Raw genomic sequence first — 15876 nt, 5'->3', positions numbered from 1 at the left:
TGCTTTGTATGTATCCTTATCATGATTTGGCATGAAGACACTCCTAAATTACCTACATTCTTTTTTTGTACTGCCTTCAACATTGTGGCTCTCGGCCTTCCCACAGAAAAGCCGCTGTCAGAAAACAGCTTCCCAATACAGTGCTGTAGTTCCAGCCTAAAGAGAATGCCCAAGTCAGGCATCTCCTGCCAATCATAACCTGGTTGTGCTGTGAACAGTAGTATATGACATTTGCCACATCACTTCAGTACAGTAAACTGTGCCTGGGGCCAGCTCAGCAACAACTAACAGAGACTGATAGAGCAAAAGCAAGGGCCTTGTCCTTTGGTCTGTTACTTACCAATGCCTTGATACTGGTGTTCATGATATTGCCTGATGAGAGTCTTAGCTTGCCAATGAGTTGATTTTTAGCTGGGAGAGAAATAGAGGGGTTTTCCCAGTGGTTTGTATTTGTTCTTCCTCCAAACCAGCAAGGCTGGGCTGCAGTGCATACTTAATTTCTGTGAGTTGGTGACAGAGTGGCATTTTAATGTAATCTTTGTATTTATTTATTCACTCTGTGATTTGGCCAGATGTGGTTGTTTCCATGCCAAAAGCATTTCTCCTGTGAGCTGTATTACTGCACATTGGTGTGCTCTGCCTCTGAACCAGCCTAGATGCCCAGTGTCCCCAGAACATGTGTCGTGGTGCAGTTGTGCCTGGGCACCAAGTGCTGCACTTGTCTTGCCCTCAAACAGTTGGTTTTAAAATGCAGGACCTTGTACAGTGGTGGCATATGAATTTGCTCACTGAAAGGTGCTGGACCATTTGGACAAACGCAGGCATGCAGTGAGTAGCACAGATGCTGGTAGGAGCAGCGGACAGCTGTGATAGTAAGTGCCTCTGTGAGATACCAGGTGTAAATAAACTGAAGGAATTGGTTTGATCCTTTTAACAAAAGAGGCATCATCATTCAGGCACACCTCATATGGCCATGGTGGGGCTGTTTTTGAGAAGTGGTTAAGCCTTATCAAAGCAGCAGCAATAATGTAGGAGAGTCTGGGTTTGAGAGGTGGTAACACCACTGCTGCCTGCATGTCGATTTCCTGCAAAACCTACTAACAAGGCTTTAAGCTGAAAAGCTTTCTTTCTTCGTTTCTTTTTCCTATCATTTTCAATCTGTTCCTTTCCTTTCGGATGTTCTCTGCTTAATTTGTTTCTTTTCTGTTTTTCAGACTTTACTTAAACATTACATTTCCATTGATGTTGTCAAATGTTCTCTGTTTTTTTTTATTTTCATTCTACAAACATCACTGATCTTTTTCTTTCCCTCTCTTTGGAATTCATAAGAAGATCCCATTTATGCACAGAAGAAAGGTACTCAATAAGTTGGAAGGTTTAAGTTTTATTAATTTTCCTAATGCTTAACTACATAATACATATTAGGATACCAGTGAGAGATTTGGGGTTGACTTTTTTACTCAGCATTGTTTTGTATCTGTGCAATCCTACATCTCAGAGTATTGTCAGCATTTATAATCTTTTTTTTTTTTTCCCTTGTTGTGCTTCTTAATCTGAACATTTAAATTACATTTCATATAAATCTTTCATATCCATCTTGCAGAGTCTGTGTTTGGATGATACAATTCCAAAATCCAATAGAACTTGTTAAACTACTGAAGTAAGATTTCAAAGTTTTTATTTTATCCCCCATATAATTTTTACACTTCAATTTTAAACTTTAAAAAAAAATTCCTCCATGCAAAAAGGGTTTGTTTAAATATTGGAAGGTCTTTTAGAGATGGTTTCCAGCCTGAGTCTATGATTGTACGAAAGAAAGGTAAAATCTTAAGAGGATATCAGGTAATATTTGCAATGTTTGCCCGTAGCCAGTCTCAGGTTTTGGCCTATTTACTTTCACATAGGTGTGTGCTTAAGTGTAGCTTAAGTAATTCATAAGGATTTGCAGTAATAGTGAATTTCTAAATACTAAACTAGACACCCTTGGAATGTGAGTCTGAGATTTATGTATAAATAGTTAAGAAATCCAAATACTGTGAGGTTAGTGATATTCCATGAGAACTAACAGCAATAAAACATTCTGAGTATCAGGTGTGTTATTTAACAAATCACGTTAATAAAGCCAAATAGGATAAAAAAAATTGTTAGTAATATTTACTAAACATAAGCCATTTTCACAAATTTGTTGCATTAGGAAATTCAGTGGAGACCAAAATCTTGTATTTTTTAGTAACCTTTATGTGTATCAATGAGATCCAAAATACTCCCTTTGAGCCTTTTGCGTTTTATGATTAAGGGGTTTTTTTTCCATCCTTTTTAAGTGTAGGACACTGTATTTCACCTCAGTCGTAAATTACATTTTCAGTTCTCAAATCTTCTAGACTGTAGTCTTAGTTGCTGTTCAACTTTCTGAATATCCTTATAAGATATACCAGAACAGTGTGGATCTGTAATAAAACAAATAGGGATGGTGATACTTGTGGGGGAAGAAAAAAGGACAAATCATCCTTAAGTGTTTTCAGAGTAGGAAAGGCTGAAAACCATGTCTTGTGTATCTCGAGAGTATAGTTCTGTGAGATCGTAGTAACTGAGGCAGGAAGGTACCCCCTACTATTCCTGAAGTACCCAGCTGAATCAGTGCTGTTTTATTTAAATTTTTAATTAAGCTGTTACAAGTATATTTTATTTAATTCAGTTACAGCTGTTTCTCCCACTCCTTATTGTCTAGAATTAGACATTTATGCCCAAGTGTTCATATCTGGTTTTATCTTTATAGGTTTTATATATTTTCATTATATTTTTATCTTTATATGTGGGAGATTTGAAAGCCATCATTCTGAATATCTTTTAAGGAGAAAACTAACTCTATTCCACCCAAAACCAGGACAGTATCCTGGTATTACATCATATCAGGTCCCACATTTTCCAATACACCATCACCTTTCCTGTTTTTGGTAGATAAACACACAGCTATCATTCCCCTTAGTCTATGGGCTATCCCTTAAAAAGTCCATTGAGTTCATTAATTCCATGACCTTGAGCTCCTGTCATAACAGTTTTTCAGGGCAGGAAAGATGGTGTGTGGTGGTGTGAGGTGTTGGATTGTTGCATGCTGAAGCCAGTTCTGATTCCATTACCACTTGTCCAGTTTCATCAAAGCTTATTCTTCACTAATGTGGTCCTCCTCATTTTTGCCCCTTTCTGCTTATTTAGCTTCCCTGACGGGCTCTACAAAATGGATCAATTTGCTAGTATTTGAAAACAGAAATTCTCATTTTTGCCCTTGAATTCTGGAGTAACAAAGAAGGAAGCATTATTGTGATGTGCAGTGGTGTCTGAACAGGCAGGAGTTGTCAGGCAGCATCCATACAAGTCAAGGTTACCTGTCCTTCAAAAACCTTTAGGAGAAATCTTCGTGATGTATGTCGTTATGATTGTGATAATTAAATGAAACTGGTTTTCTGAGTGTAACAGAGCATTCTCTTGGGGATGTGGGGGATCCTTATTAAAAGAAATTCTTTGTAATAAGTACTACTTTCTTTTTCCATTCAGGTGGTTCTCTCTTGCAAGTACAGACTTGGATTATATCCAAGTAACAAGTACACCTCAAACTCAGCTGAACTGTAGTCTGTTGCACTATACTTTTTTTTTTAAGGCAGAATATTGTGTGAGTTCACAAATTTCAAAGCAATTGTAATTTTGAGCAGGCCATAGCAGTACTTAGAAGGAAGTTGCTCCATGGAACTTTCTTAATTGCTGCCAGCCAACACAATCCTTACCATCTCATGATGGTTTCCAGGACTCTGCCCTTAGGTTTTATTATCTTTTAAATAATTTTTAACTAGGAGTGGGAAAAACAGTCTTTTCAGTTTTGACTACAAATGTGGCTTAGTTTGGCAAACTGTAGCATTAATACGATGTTTCTTATATTTAGTGTTGAGAGTATTTAGTGATGAATTGTTTACAAATCCCTGTAACTGTTTTTAATGTGTTCTCCATAGGAGCAACAGCTGCTGCTCGAAAGGAGGTTATAAGGAACAAGATACGAGCAATAGGAAAAATGGCTAGAGTTTTCTCAGTGTTAAGGTAAGGTTTTATGCTGGTTTGGATTTTTTTAGTGTTGGGGGTACCTTTGAGTGGTTACTTAGAGTACTCAAGTGTTAAACAGCAAATTTGCTATTTAGTATACCACCCAACTGAGTTCTACTGCAACCTTTTAGAGATGGTTTTATTTATACAATGCTGCTATTTATTTTGGCTCTGAATAGTCTTCTTCCTCAGGCCTTTTGCTGAATATAAAACAGACAAACAAAAGACATCAGCAAAAAAAATTCCAATTACTATTTTTAAAGACTTTTGCTCACCAGGTGTACTAATTAACTTCTAGCCACTGTGAGGCAAGCGTTAGATGTGGAGAAAGGGTATGTCATACATCACCTCTCTTGAAAAACGAAGTCAAATGTCACACTTCGTCACCCACAGGTGTTGCTACAGCCACGAGTTAAGATGACTAAAGATGAAAGTATTAAGGTCATTTACCTAGAAATCCAGGAAATGGTTGTGTAGGCAACAGCAGCTCGTTCCTTTGGGCTGCACCCCCCCAAACACATGAACATTAGTAACTAATTGTTACCCAGTGTTTAGAACTCTCCATTTGATGTCTCTGAGCAGAAGAGAAAACACGCTGTACTGCCTAAGTCTAAATATAGAAAATACAGTTCTCCCTCCCTTTCAGCAGAGGGATTTTTTCCTGAGGAAACTGTATGTTGGTCTGCTGTAGTCAGTTGATGGTTATTATGTTTAGTGGAAAATCACGGGAGTTCTACAACTTTTACTGGTATGATTGCATGGTTGATGTAAGAAGAATAAATAAAATAGTTGAAGAATATACTGTTTAATTTCAGTGGAAACTCTCCAACTTGCTTGCTTTGAATGCAGCATGTCAGCAGTCGGCAGGTTTTCTGTGGGGCTTTTCATGGGCACATGCCCATGCCTTGCAGATTGCAGGAGCGTAGCTTTAAATAGCAAACTGAGATGCAGAGCTTTGTACCTGGGGCTCCCAAAGTGTTACAAGTGAGTTAATGGTGATGCACGAGCTGCTTCAAAGTGGTGCCTATAAAAAAAAAAGGTTGGCATCATGCCTTTTCCCTAAACAAGATAGAGGGGTAATCAAGTGTTTCCACCTTCTCCTCTGTACCAAGTCTGGCAGAGAGCCTGGAGGTGGCTGCTACCACCTTCATGAAACAGCACAACTATTATTCTCTAATGATAGTTGAGCAAACAAAGTTTGGGAAACTTGGCTTTCTCCCATAACCTTGAACCACACCTTCTGGATGGACTGTATTTTGTTGTGAACCACCTTTTTAAATGTAGGATTAATTCAAAAGAAATGTGAAGTTCAGTAAGCAGAAGGATCTGAAATTGGATGATCAGCTGATATATTTGGGATTTTGCAACTTGGAGATGATTGACATCAGCTATGTGTCAGACTTTTTCAAAGGGATCTGTAGGGCAGAAGCTTTTCTGTGGTTTCAAGGATACAGAAGAGGGATACGGAATAATTCCTGCATGTGCTCTGTCGAAAATGATATGCATTAGCCTCATATCTTAAGTCTACCCCAGCCAAGACCAGCACAGCCTTTTACAATTCTTAATTATTGATGGTCCTGAAAACTTTGCAGGAAAGATTGAAGATGAAGAGTAGATTTGTTCTCCCTTAGCTTTAACCAGCAAATACAGCCCATCCTCACTGTGATCAGAGGCATATTCAGCAAATAAACAGGTACCTCCAGTGCATGGTTTTGATGACCAGTCTTCCAGGGAAATGAGTGACATTTCATCCCAGCCTCCACTGCCCCCCTGGGAATACCTGATCTCTTTTCTGAGAAAGGCTGATTCTCTTCAGCTAGGTGCCAGGCTTCTAGACAGCAAAAATTGCACAAGGTTGATCTTGCAAACACTATTCCTATAGAAAAGCCTTGGATATTTTTTCTGTCTTGACAGTGTAATCTACATGTAAGACACAAGTATCAGGTAATTGTGTGTCACCCTAAGAAGACTGCAGTGGCACCATCATCTATCATCTATCTATATACCAACCTATTTTGGAAACCTTTGAAGTTCCTCTTTGAGTCATTGTGTTTTATGAAGTTTATTTCACTGATTCTTGAAAAGCTTTTTGAATGATCAGCGCCTGATCTGACCACCTGCAAAGGACTTAGTCAATCATCTCTTCTTCACACTGGAGTGGTCCCTTTCCTTGAGGATGCAACTTGAATGTAAAGCTGAAATAATTTCAGCCATTTTAGTTTAAAAATTAGATATCAAAATAGTGTTGTATTGAGTTTCAAATGTTAAAAATCAGCTTTGCTGAAAATAGCCATCATAGGAAGATTTGCTTTAGCTAAATTGAAGACTTCACAATTCCTTGTCATTGCCTCTCTTCAACTTTGTTTCTCAAGTCTTACTTTTCTTTTGGTATATTTAGACAGGAGAGAGGTAAATAAAATATTTAAACAGTCTATTATCCTTTTTTTGAAATGGAAAGAAATGACATAAAATATAAATTAAGGAACATTGATGGCTAAAACATCTCAATATTTGTGACACGCATCTTTCTTGTGTTTATACAGTTAAGAGATAATAAAAGTACAGTCGATCAACTTAGCCCATGAGGGTGAAGCTAAAAGTGCCATTGCTGTTTAATTAAAAAAAGAAAAAAAAAAGATCTGTAATGGACTGAATAATTGAGAGAAAGCAAAAGATTAGGTGTGTAACTGTTGATGATAAAAATACTGTGTTAATTCTGAAAACATTTTGCTCTTGTATTAGTTCCAATTGCTTGGGAAACTTGCAAGGAAAATGGTCACAATTTGAATTTGACTATTACATAATAAAAAGTGAGTGCAGGCAGAATTATTTTCAAACTAAAAATAGAACTTGAAGAGTACATGTAGTAGGTAAACAAGAGTTGTTTAAAATACGTGAGTCATTCAGGGCATGTAGGTCTAAAGAAAATTTTAAGTAGCAGAATTGCTGAAAGACAGTTTTTATAGACAAAACCACATTATCCTCAAGTGAATGTGGAACTAAATTCTGTCTTTGTGTTTGCTTCCTCCAGCTTAATGTCATTATATGCTTCAAAGTAAAGCACTTCAAAATAGGTTTCTCTTAAAGAATTGGGGTCAATTTTGCTGCTGAGAAAGTATGTCATCACAGGCAGCATTACAGTCCTTGTAGAAAGCTTTACTTAAAGGCTTCTCTGGATAGAGCTGCTGTATTCCTCTTGCCATGTATTTAAAAACTCTATGTATTTGGAGACCAGCAAAGCATATTTCAGTTTCCTAAAACAATTTTCTTGAATCCATATTATTTTCAGCATAAAAAATTATTAAGGACAATACTAGCAAGGCTGGAAGTGCTTATTAATTTTAATGAGCATTTAGCTGCCTTTCTTTAAGTGGCTGGTGATCATCAATAAATAATGCACCTGCCTGCTAGTGTAGACATGAGCAAACTAACAGTTTAAGTTGATTTTGGACCACACAGTGTAAAATGCCTGAATGCATTGTTGGCAATATCTGATTCTTCTGGTCCTCCCCCTCTCAGATTTGGATTAACAGACATATTGTTCCGTAGGTGCAGGTTATACTGTTAATGATAGTAGAGTCTGCATATGGTGTGATGCAAAGGTTAAGCATGTACACAGCAGTGAAGGGGATGTTATCACCAAATTCAGTCTGTCTTGGGAAGGAGATGGGAGATGACAAAATCATTGCTGGGCATGTGTAGCTTAAGATGTCTGAAACACATCCCATGTTTTTTAAAAAGACATTTCCTTACTTTTGGTGGTTTTATTTTTCATTTCTTTTTCAACTTTCGCAGAGAAGAGAGTGAGAGTGTGCTGACACTGAAAGGTTTGACTCCAACAGGAATGCTGCCCAGTGGTGTGCTCTCTGGAGGAAAACAAACACTGCAAAGCGGTAAGCCTGTTTGCCTGTGTGTCTTGTCCTGTGTAAAAAAACTAGTTGGTTTTCAACTGCAGAACCTAAGAAAAGTAACCACAGCTGTCTCAGAAAAAAAAACAATGAACAGAAGAAAACCAGGAAGTTTGTTGTGCTGGAGCATTTGTGAGCAGCTCATGTAATGCCACTTCTCAAGACTTAATACATACCACCGATTTTCAGAGAAAGGGGGGAGGAGGGAGCCCCTGAAAATCAACTGTTCAGAATGGCAGCTCAGGATTGTATGTGAAATGCACTCTCTCCACTGTTTGGAGCATCTATAGGGGTGTTTTTTTAAGAGAAGCCCTTCATACATGAAGTATTGAAGGTTCGACTTAGATAATGACACTCAAACTCGTATTTTATCTGATTTGCTCTTCCTCATAGAGAATCACCATTGGAAAATGGCTCTAGAATTAGATTTTCTCTCCTAGAAATTCTAGGTGACAACATGAGCACAATTCCACTCTGATTTAAACCCAAGTGAAGGGAGGCTCTTACGAACACCATGTTTGCCTTGTACACAAACACAGTACAGATTGACAGTTTTATACCAAGTGCTTGTTGTTAGAGGAGATTGGGAAGTCTATAGTAGGGCTGCCTTTGTTTCCTTTTGGAATAAGGAGTGCAAAGTATTTAATTTATTGCTGGAAGCTCTCCTTTTTTTTTCTGTGTGTACTGCTGTGGAGTATATTGCAGGCACACATAAAGGTCTCTCATTTATTGAGGTTCTGTTGGCAGTAGATGTAAGAAATAGAAATGCTTTATAACCTTAACAGTCTCAGCCTCTTGTTTTCCTGTTTCCTTCCTGGAGCATTCTTTCTCTGTATTTTTCCCTTTACTGTCTCTTTTATCTAGAAGATTCAGGTATACAGTGGTAAACCTCCTTTTCCCCTTTTTTTCCCTTCTCTTTTTTCTTGTTGATGACTTCTGTGTTATGGACATAGTAACGTTCTGCTTTGAAAATGCTGCAATATGATTTCACAGGAGGCCTTTCTTAATCGGTTTGGGGTCTTTACCTAGGCTTTTCTCCACATACTTGCTTTACATTTCTCCAAAAATTTGGTCCAAGGAAACTGTTATTGTTGCCCTGGAAAAATGTTATGAATAGAAATGAATTTGAGAAAATTTCCAAATGTTCTTGTTAGAATGACTAAAAGGAAAATCTCCTCATACTGCAGTATTCTGGCTCAGTGAAACATTACTATACACAAGCTTCTGCATTAGTTAACACGTAGTGGCCCATTCACCAAATACTCTGAAGTGCATATAGTTTCTGTTAAGCACACATATTGCCATATGTATTAACAGAAAATATGAGTATTATGTTCTGTTGTGGAAGTATACATTTTAGTCGTCATTTTTTCTAATGTGTCAGTGCTGGTTTGGATCTGGTTATTCATTTTAATTTCTCATCGTAGTTACCATGTTTCCTTTTCTTTTAAGTTTGCATTGGTTTTGTTCCTTGTTTTTTTGCTATCTCTCTTGCTCTGCTGCTTGAGAGGCATAGGCTTACCTTGGTGCATGAGGGTTAAATCCTCTCATATCCCCATGCAGCAAGATAATAGTATAGATATTTTAGAATATATCTCAATCCATATTTAACATTCTAACTGGGAAAAAAACCAGTTTGTGTTTTATGTTGGGGAAAGCAAGACAAAAAAGAAGAAAGGATTTCCTAAAAATTTGACTTCTTGAGCTGTTCTCTAAACCAGAGAAATTCTTGAAAATCAAAAATTCTTTTAAAATACTTGCTATATTTGATTGCATTTAATGATTTGCATCAGCTTCTAAATCTCTAACTGTAAAAAAAAAATGCCTACCAAAGCTGATGGGTAAAATTCAAATGAAAGAATGTCTTTAAGAACAATTAATGGTTTCACAACAGTGGTAACATGGTATTCATAACATTGCAGCAATCTCTGAGTACAAGCTTTGCTCTCTCTGACCAGGCTTTGCAACTTTGGAGGTCCAGCAGTCAATCTTATGTCTATATCCATTGATTTAAGTAAAATATTAGAAAAATGTTGCTTTTCAGAGGCTAGTTTGACAAAAAGAAAGCTTACAGATGGAGCAGACTGGGCAAGGTTGCAAGCAGAGGCAAAGCTTTTTGAGTATCCCGTGCTGTGGGGATGTTTCTTTTAGTCAGGAGAGAGAAAAAAATAATTCTGAGAAGTTGTATATGGAATTCCTTTGCATTGTACTGGCGCTAGTACTTTTCAAGCTGATGGTGTAAGTTGTATGAATTTTGTGCGATGGCTTTACGCCATTTTTGTTCTCTTTTGACAGGGCAAATCAAACTGCTCTTAGAGCTGGGAGAATTATATAATGACCTTTTCAGGTCAGATGTGCAATATGGAAGACATTTACATTTTGTAGTTCTTTTGAGTCAAAAGAAAACTTCTTAAATGTGCCTTTAAAAACTTTTAGTTTGTGAAACTTCTGCTTTAAAACAAACTCCAGCTTAATTCAATCTGTGAATTACTGTTTTTGTGTAAACATTTCTCTGTGTGTCTGTTTTGCCAAAATCCAGCACTTACAGTAACATTAGTGTTATAGCTCCTTTGCTGTTCACTGACTTGTTCTTAGAGTTGAAATCCTCTGCTCATTTTTCTCATTCGTTTTGCTACCCCTTTCTTCTCTTCAGCTACTGTTGAGGCTATTGAGGCTGATGAAGGTAAATTGGCCAGTCCCCTTTCTGTTGGTGCCACAACAGATAAGGGCTCTGCTGGGTGTATTCATTTTGCTGTAGCTTGTACAGATTGTGTGGGTGTTGGGCTAACAATTGTGGCTCGGTATTAACCAAAATGTAATTGCTTTAAAGGGGAAAGTGTTTTTTGGTTTTTCTTTCTGTTGCTGCTGTTGAGGTTCTTCTCTTTCTGTAAGTTACAAACATGTTGGAATTGCTGTATGTTGAACTAAGCACTGCGTAATGCCACAGGAGGAGATCAGGGAACTTGGATTTCATGGGACATAACTTGGCAGCAGCTTGTAAATGCTTTGTGACACATAGCTCAAAAGCTGTGTGCTGGAGGCTGGCTCAAACTATCCTCAGCAATTTCTGGTCAAGGAAAACATGTAGCTTTTTATATATTCTCTCTTTTTGTTGGTTTTGTTTCTTTTTCCCGTTTTCCTTATTTTTCCTCAATTTGTTTCCTTTCTTTTAGGTCACTAGTAAAAAAATTTTATTGGTCTTTTGTTACAGTTCAGCATGTTTCTGTTTCCCTTTAAAAGTAAAACAACATGAGACATTTGTCTGCAAGATGTCTGCTTCCTTTGGTAGTGGCAGTTTACACACTGGATATTTACATTATAGCAACCATTAACACAGGCACCATTTTAGGTGCATATAAAGTGACTGGCTGCCTTAGAAGATTTCTGAACGTTCAGTATTGAAAACTGGTGTTTTGTTGACAGACCTCTAATTTAACCCTTAACAATTTTTAACGCTACAGTTAAAATTGAAGTAAACATGTGTTGCAATGCAGATGTACAATATTTGTTCAGCATTATAAAGTTTTGGAAGAAGAATTTTCAGAATTCCCCTTTAAAACAAAATTCTTCAGTTGTATTTTGTTCTTGCCCCTCTCAAATTTTCAGTGGGAACTTTTTTTTTTAGTTAATTAAAAAAAAAAAATCTGGTGATTGTTGTCCTTTGGTAAGATGTGCCCTTTCGGCCAGTTGAATTTGTTTTTGAATTTTGTAAAGCAGTGAATAAAATTACAGAACAAACAAGTAAGAGAAAATACAACTGCTTTCTAAATAGCAGTGAGTAAGCTGCTATTTATGTTGGAATTATCTATTCCTATCAGCAATCTCTAATCTGCAGTGTGCATTCTTGTTGACAGTTTGGCTGTTTTCTGTGATTTTCTGTGACTATGTGTTGTGTTTTAGTATACTCTCAATGTAACCTGCTAATACTCGTTGTCTGACCAGCAACTACAGTAGAGCACCTTCCTTAGTGTTACAGACAATAATGTGTCTATTGGAAATACAGTCCCTTGAATGTGCCCCTGTGCCAGCAATATGCACCCCTCAAGTTAATTCTTGATTTGCCATCCTTGCTAGTTAGACGCTGTCACCATAGGCACAACTACTGTTCTACACAGGTGAAGCTTCTGATGGAGGAGAAGTTTCACCATTGGCCAGTTGTCCCTCAGGGCCCAGTAACACCAACTGGGCTGTGCTGCTGGGAAGCTCCAGGACATGGCAAGTGCTTCAGCTTCAATGCAGCCATCCATTAAATTATTGCTTTAAGGGATTGGCATAGGTGCTTGTTAGACATCTTCATTTTGTGGTAGAAGGTAAATAAAAAAAAAAAAAAAAGCCAACCCAAAAGGCAAACCTTAAGAAAACTCACTGTATGACCTGTTCTGTTTTCACTGCTCCGTCCCTGCTCACTTGACTAATCACCATTATGTTGTTGTTTCTCTGAGCTGAAGTATAATACATGTTAAAAACCATGCACTTCACAAAGTTGCAATGTAACATGTGAAACTGGCTAAAGAACTATATCCTGAGGCAAACAGAATCTATCAATTTTCACAGGAAAAGCTGGCAAAATCAACATGAAAATGCCTTTTCTTGCTCCCCCCAAAATACAAGGAGTGGTAGCTTGGCACCAGGGATCTTCTGGGGTTTTGGGTGTGTTAGCTTTTTTTTTTTAATGGAAGTTACCAGCTTGTCCAGAGTCAGAACTGCGTATTGGATGGAGAGCAGGCGTTCTTGGGCATGAAGAGAAGAGGGGAGAAGGAATACTGAATTTGATCTCTGAAACTCCCCTACCGTTTTCTCCCCAGGGAGTTTGCAGTTTCCTGGTACTAATGCACCATTTCTGCCCTTTGGCATGTTACGAAAGACGCTTAGCAGAAATTCCAGTTCTGGAAGTGCAGTGCATTGATTTGGTGCAGATAAGAGAAAAAACACACAGAAGGCTATGACAGATTATCTATGGAGCTGTGACCTGCTGTTTGCCTGCAGTGCTTTTTTTCTCTTTTGCTTTAAATCTAAAGATCGTCAACACTTCAATTAGAGAGAGAATAAAATTAAATGAAAATCACAGTCTGCGAATACATTCCTCAGCCTGTGGCTTCCTTCTGAGGTTGATGTGGCCTCACCAATGTCACTGCTAAAAAGCAGATCAAAAATCCTCAGGATCAGTTGGAACTTTGGTCCTTTGTCAGTGCGTTTCCTAAGCTAAACTGTACAAATATGCCAAAATTACAATATCCCTGATCTGTGTTTCATGGTGTTACTGCTGTTTGACTCAAGCTGCTGTCTAGAAGTCCAGGGTTGTATCAGGGAGGGTAATTTCCCCAAACAATCAACAAGCAGCTCACCTCTGTTGAGAACAGAAGGCAACTTGTTGTAGGGTCACCCCAGATCTTCCCTAGCTGTAATGTATATCCCACAAAGTGACCTCACTATGTTGTCACCATCTGGAACTAGCCAGCACTTTTTACATGATCTTTGAAGGTCAGGTGGGAGTTTTGCCTGCTAATGGGCATTAGGGCACAGTGTCCTTAAGGCTGTAGGCTATGACAACAAATGGCAACTCACCAGCTCATGGCTGTGCCCTCTGCATGGTTCCTAAGTGCAAACCGTAGTTTCATGTCAGTGTCTTGGCGTTCTAAGCTTGAACCCCAGTGGACAACAAAATACTGGAAGTTGATGGTATTGAAAACAATAGTTGTATTGGAAGGGACAGTGGTGGTGAACCCCCAGCTCTTTCTGAGTATGGTAAGGAGTTGGTGGTGGTGTCAGATCTTCTCACTGCCACCTTCCCAAAGAAGGACTCTTGCACTTGTTGCTAAATCGGGGGAAAATCTGCTGAGAATTTTATCTTGCTAATTTTATTTTTTAATAATCCTTTATTTAGCTATCAAAGGATTTTCACCCCAGCATAAGATCACTAGCTTCGAAGAGGCCAAAGGCTTAGATCGAATTAATGAGCGAATGCCTCCGCGCAGAGACGTGCCATCCGATGCCAACCTTAACTCCATCAACAAGGCAATCTCCACAGAGACTAATGGCACGGACAGCAACGGCAGTAATAGCAGCAATATCCAGTGACCACTGTCCGGGAGGGGGGTTGAGCTGCAGGGCGCAATGGGGTTTGCTGCATGTCAGCACTGGGATGTTCTTGCCTCTGATAATAGCTTACTTGCTCTGGGGGCCAGGTGTTGGATTCAGTTTACAAAATTCATCTACAAAGAGATCGTCAACTTTAATTTGGTGGGAGGGCGGGTGGGGGAGAAACACCTCCTTTGGATATGCCTTTAAATGCTTGTAGAAAAATGAAAGCTCATGCTGGTATATATTGCAAAGTTAGGAGAATGAACAGGTTTTCCTGCTACATTGGGAACGTCTAGCTATGTTACTGAAAGGCCTTTTATTATGTTACTGGACATGAAAACTTTGTTTAATTTCTTACTAACTATTGTAAGTTTACAGTTGCAGCACTCAACATCTACAACATCGAAACATTTTTAACAAAATGTACAAACTAAATAAGGACTATTTATTGATAATGTTTTGCTACTCTTGTCAGACAATGGCTATGAAATAAATTAGGCACTCTTTAAAAATACAGAGAAAAAAAGAAAAAAAAAAAAGAATGTTGGAAATTTGTTTAAAATGCCAAAAAAAAGAGAGAGAGAGAGAGAGAGAGTGAGAGCGAGCGAGCGAGAGCGACAGTTTAATTTTGTACAGATTACGCTTACCTCAGGTTTCTTTAGTGTGCTTCAATGCCCTTCTTTAAATACAACACTTACCTTACTAATTTGGCAGCAATTATCTTTTTCTTTGTTTAAAAAAAAAAAAAAACTGGAATAATAACATTTATCTTTTTTTGCTGTTTATATTTAGGGGGGTTTGGTTTGGGAGGTTTTCTGGGGTTTTTTTTGGTAAAACAACTCTTGGTTGTGGCTTGCTGAATTTAAATATTTAAGAGTGGTGCATTTTTAAGTATAGTGAACAAGACACCATATTAAGTGCAGTGAAAAGCATCTATATTCTGTAAAAATCTGCCTATGCATGTTTTTTAAGAAAAAATGGCTGTATAGGCCTGTATGGGACTGTAATGCGCTTAGTGGTCTGACTTATACTGGAAATGTATGTATACTGGCGTACTTTATATTCTCTAAAAAGAAAATGCTTAATGCCTTTGAAATTTTGTAATCAAAAAAAAGCTTTGAAAAATCTAAGGGGGGAGAGTATTCTTAAAGTTTTTAACATAAGCTTGTCAGTGCACATATAGATGGGTAGCATGTTTAGCAAACCTTGTGAAATTTAAATAAGTTTGTAGTTACATGTGAAATTCTAAATGCATGATAACTGTTAATGTCATAATGGTTTAGTCATTTTGTTCTGTTTTGTCATGTGCCACAAAATGTGTAATTTTTTCACTTTTTTCCCTTTGTATATCAGTTACGGGTTTCAACTGGTTCATTCTAAAAAAGAAAAGGAAACAAAACAAACAGTCCATTGATATTTTTTAACAATTGTATAAGTGCCCAAGTAATTCACTACAGCCTACAGCCTTGCCTTTGTAATTTGACTTCAAAATGTTGGCAATCAAAGCATGCACTTGTAACAATGAAAGAAGCATTTTATATTACTACTCAATAAAAATGTGCATGAACTTAAGCATTCTTCCCTTTCTTGCTGTCTCAGTGGCAGAAGCACACAGGCACTGCGTGCGTGTGCTTCTTGCTCTCTTTTGCTTTGGACAGGAGAAGACCGCCAGTGTAAGAGATGAGGGACTTGTTTCACGATTCAAGGTCAGTTCTTTACTAAGAAATAAACCTGTATATTACCCAGCTGTTCTAGACTACTGAATGTCCGCAGACTTCCTCCAAGGTCTGGTTAGAAC

General features: G+C 37.9%; 1 protein-coding gene across 2 annotated transcripts in view; it reads left to right on the top strand.

The window, feature by feature from the left end:
• PPP3CA (protein phosphatase 3 catalytic subunit alpha) overlaps nt 1-15650 on the top strand; it is a 173381-nt gene extending 157731 nt beyond the window's left edge. Inside the window, exons 11-14 of one of the 2 annotated variants that reach the window (XM_032108582.1) lie at nt 4002-4086; nt 7885-7982; nt 10651-10680; nt 13882-15650. In XM_032108582.1, the coding sequence (XP_031964473.1) occupies nt 4002-4086; nt 7885-7982; nt 10651-10680; nt 13882-14075 (407 nt within the window). In that variant the 3' untranslated portion in view covers nt 14076-15650. The remainder of the gene's footprint in view (nt 1-4001; nt 4087-7884; nt 7983-10650; nt 10681-13881) is intronic. The other variant, XM_032108583.1, reaches the window with a different exon arrangement.
• The last annotated feature ends 226 nt before the right edge of the window (nt 15651-15876 follow it).

Source organism: Corvus moneduloides, chromosome 5, assembly GCF_009650955.1.
Source record: "Corvus moneduloides isolate bCorMon1 chromosome 5, bCorMon1.pri, whole genome shotgun sequence".
NCBI classification, from domain to species: Eukaryota; Metazoa; Chordata; class Aves; order Passeriformes; family Corvidae; genus Corvus; species Corvus moneduloides.
Note: the sequence above shows the minus strand (reverse complement) of the source record. Positions and strands in the feature narration are given on the sequence as shown.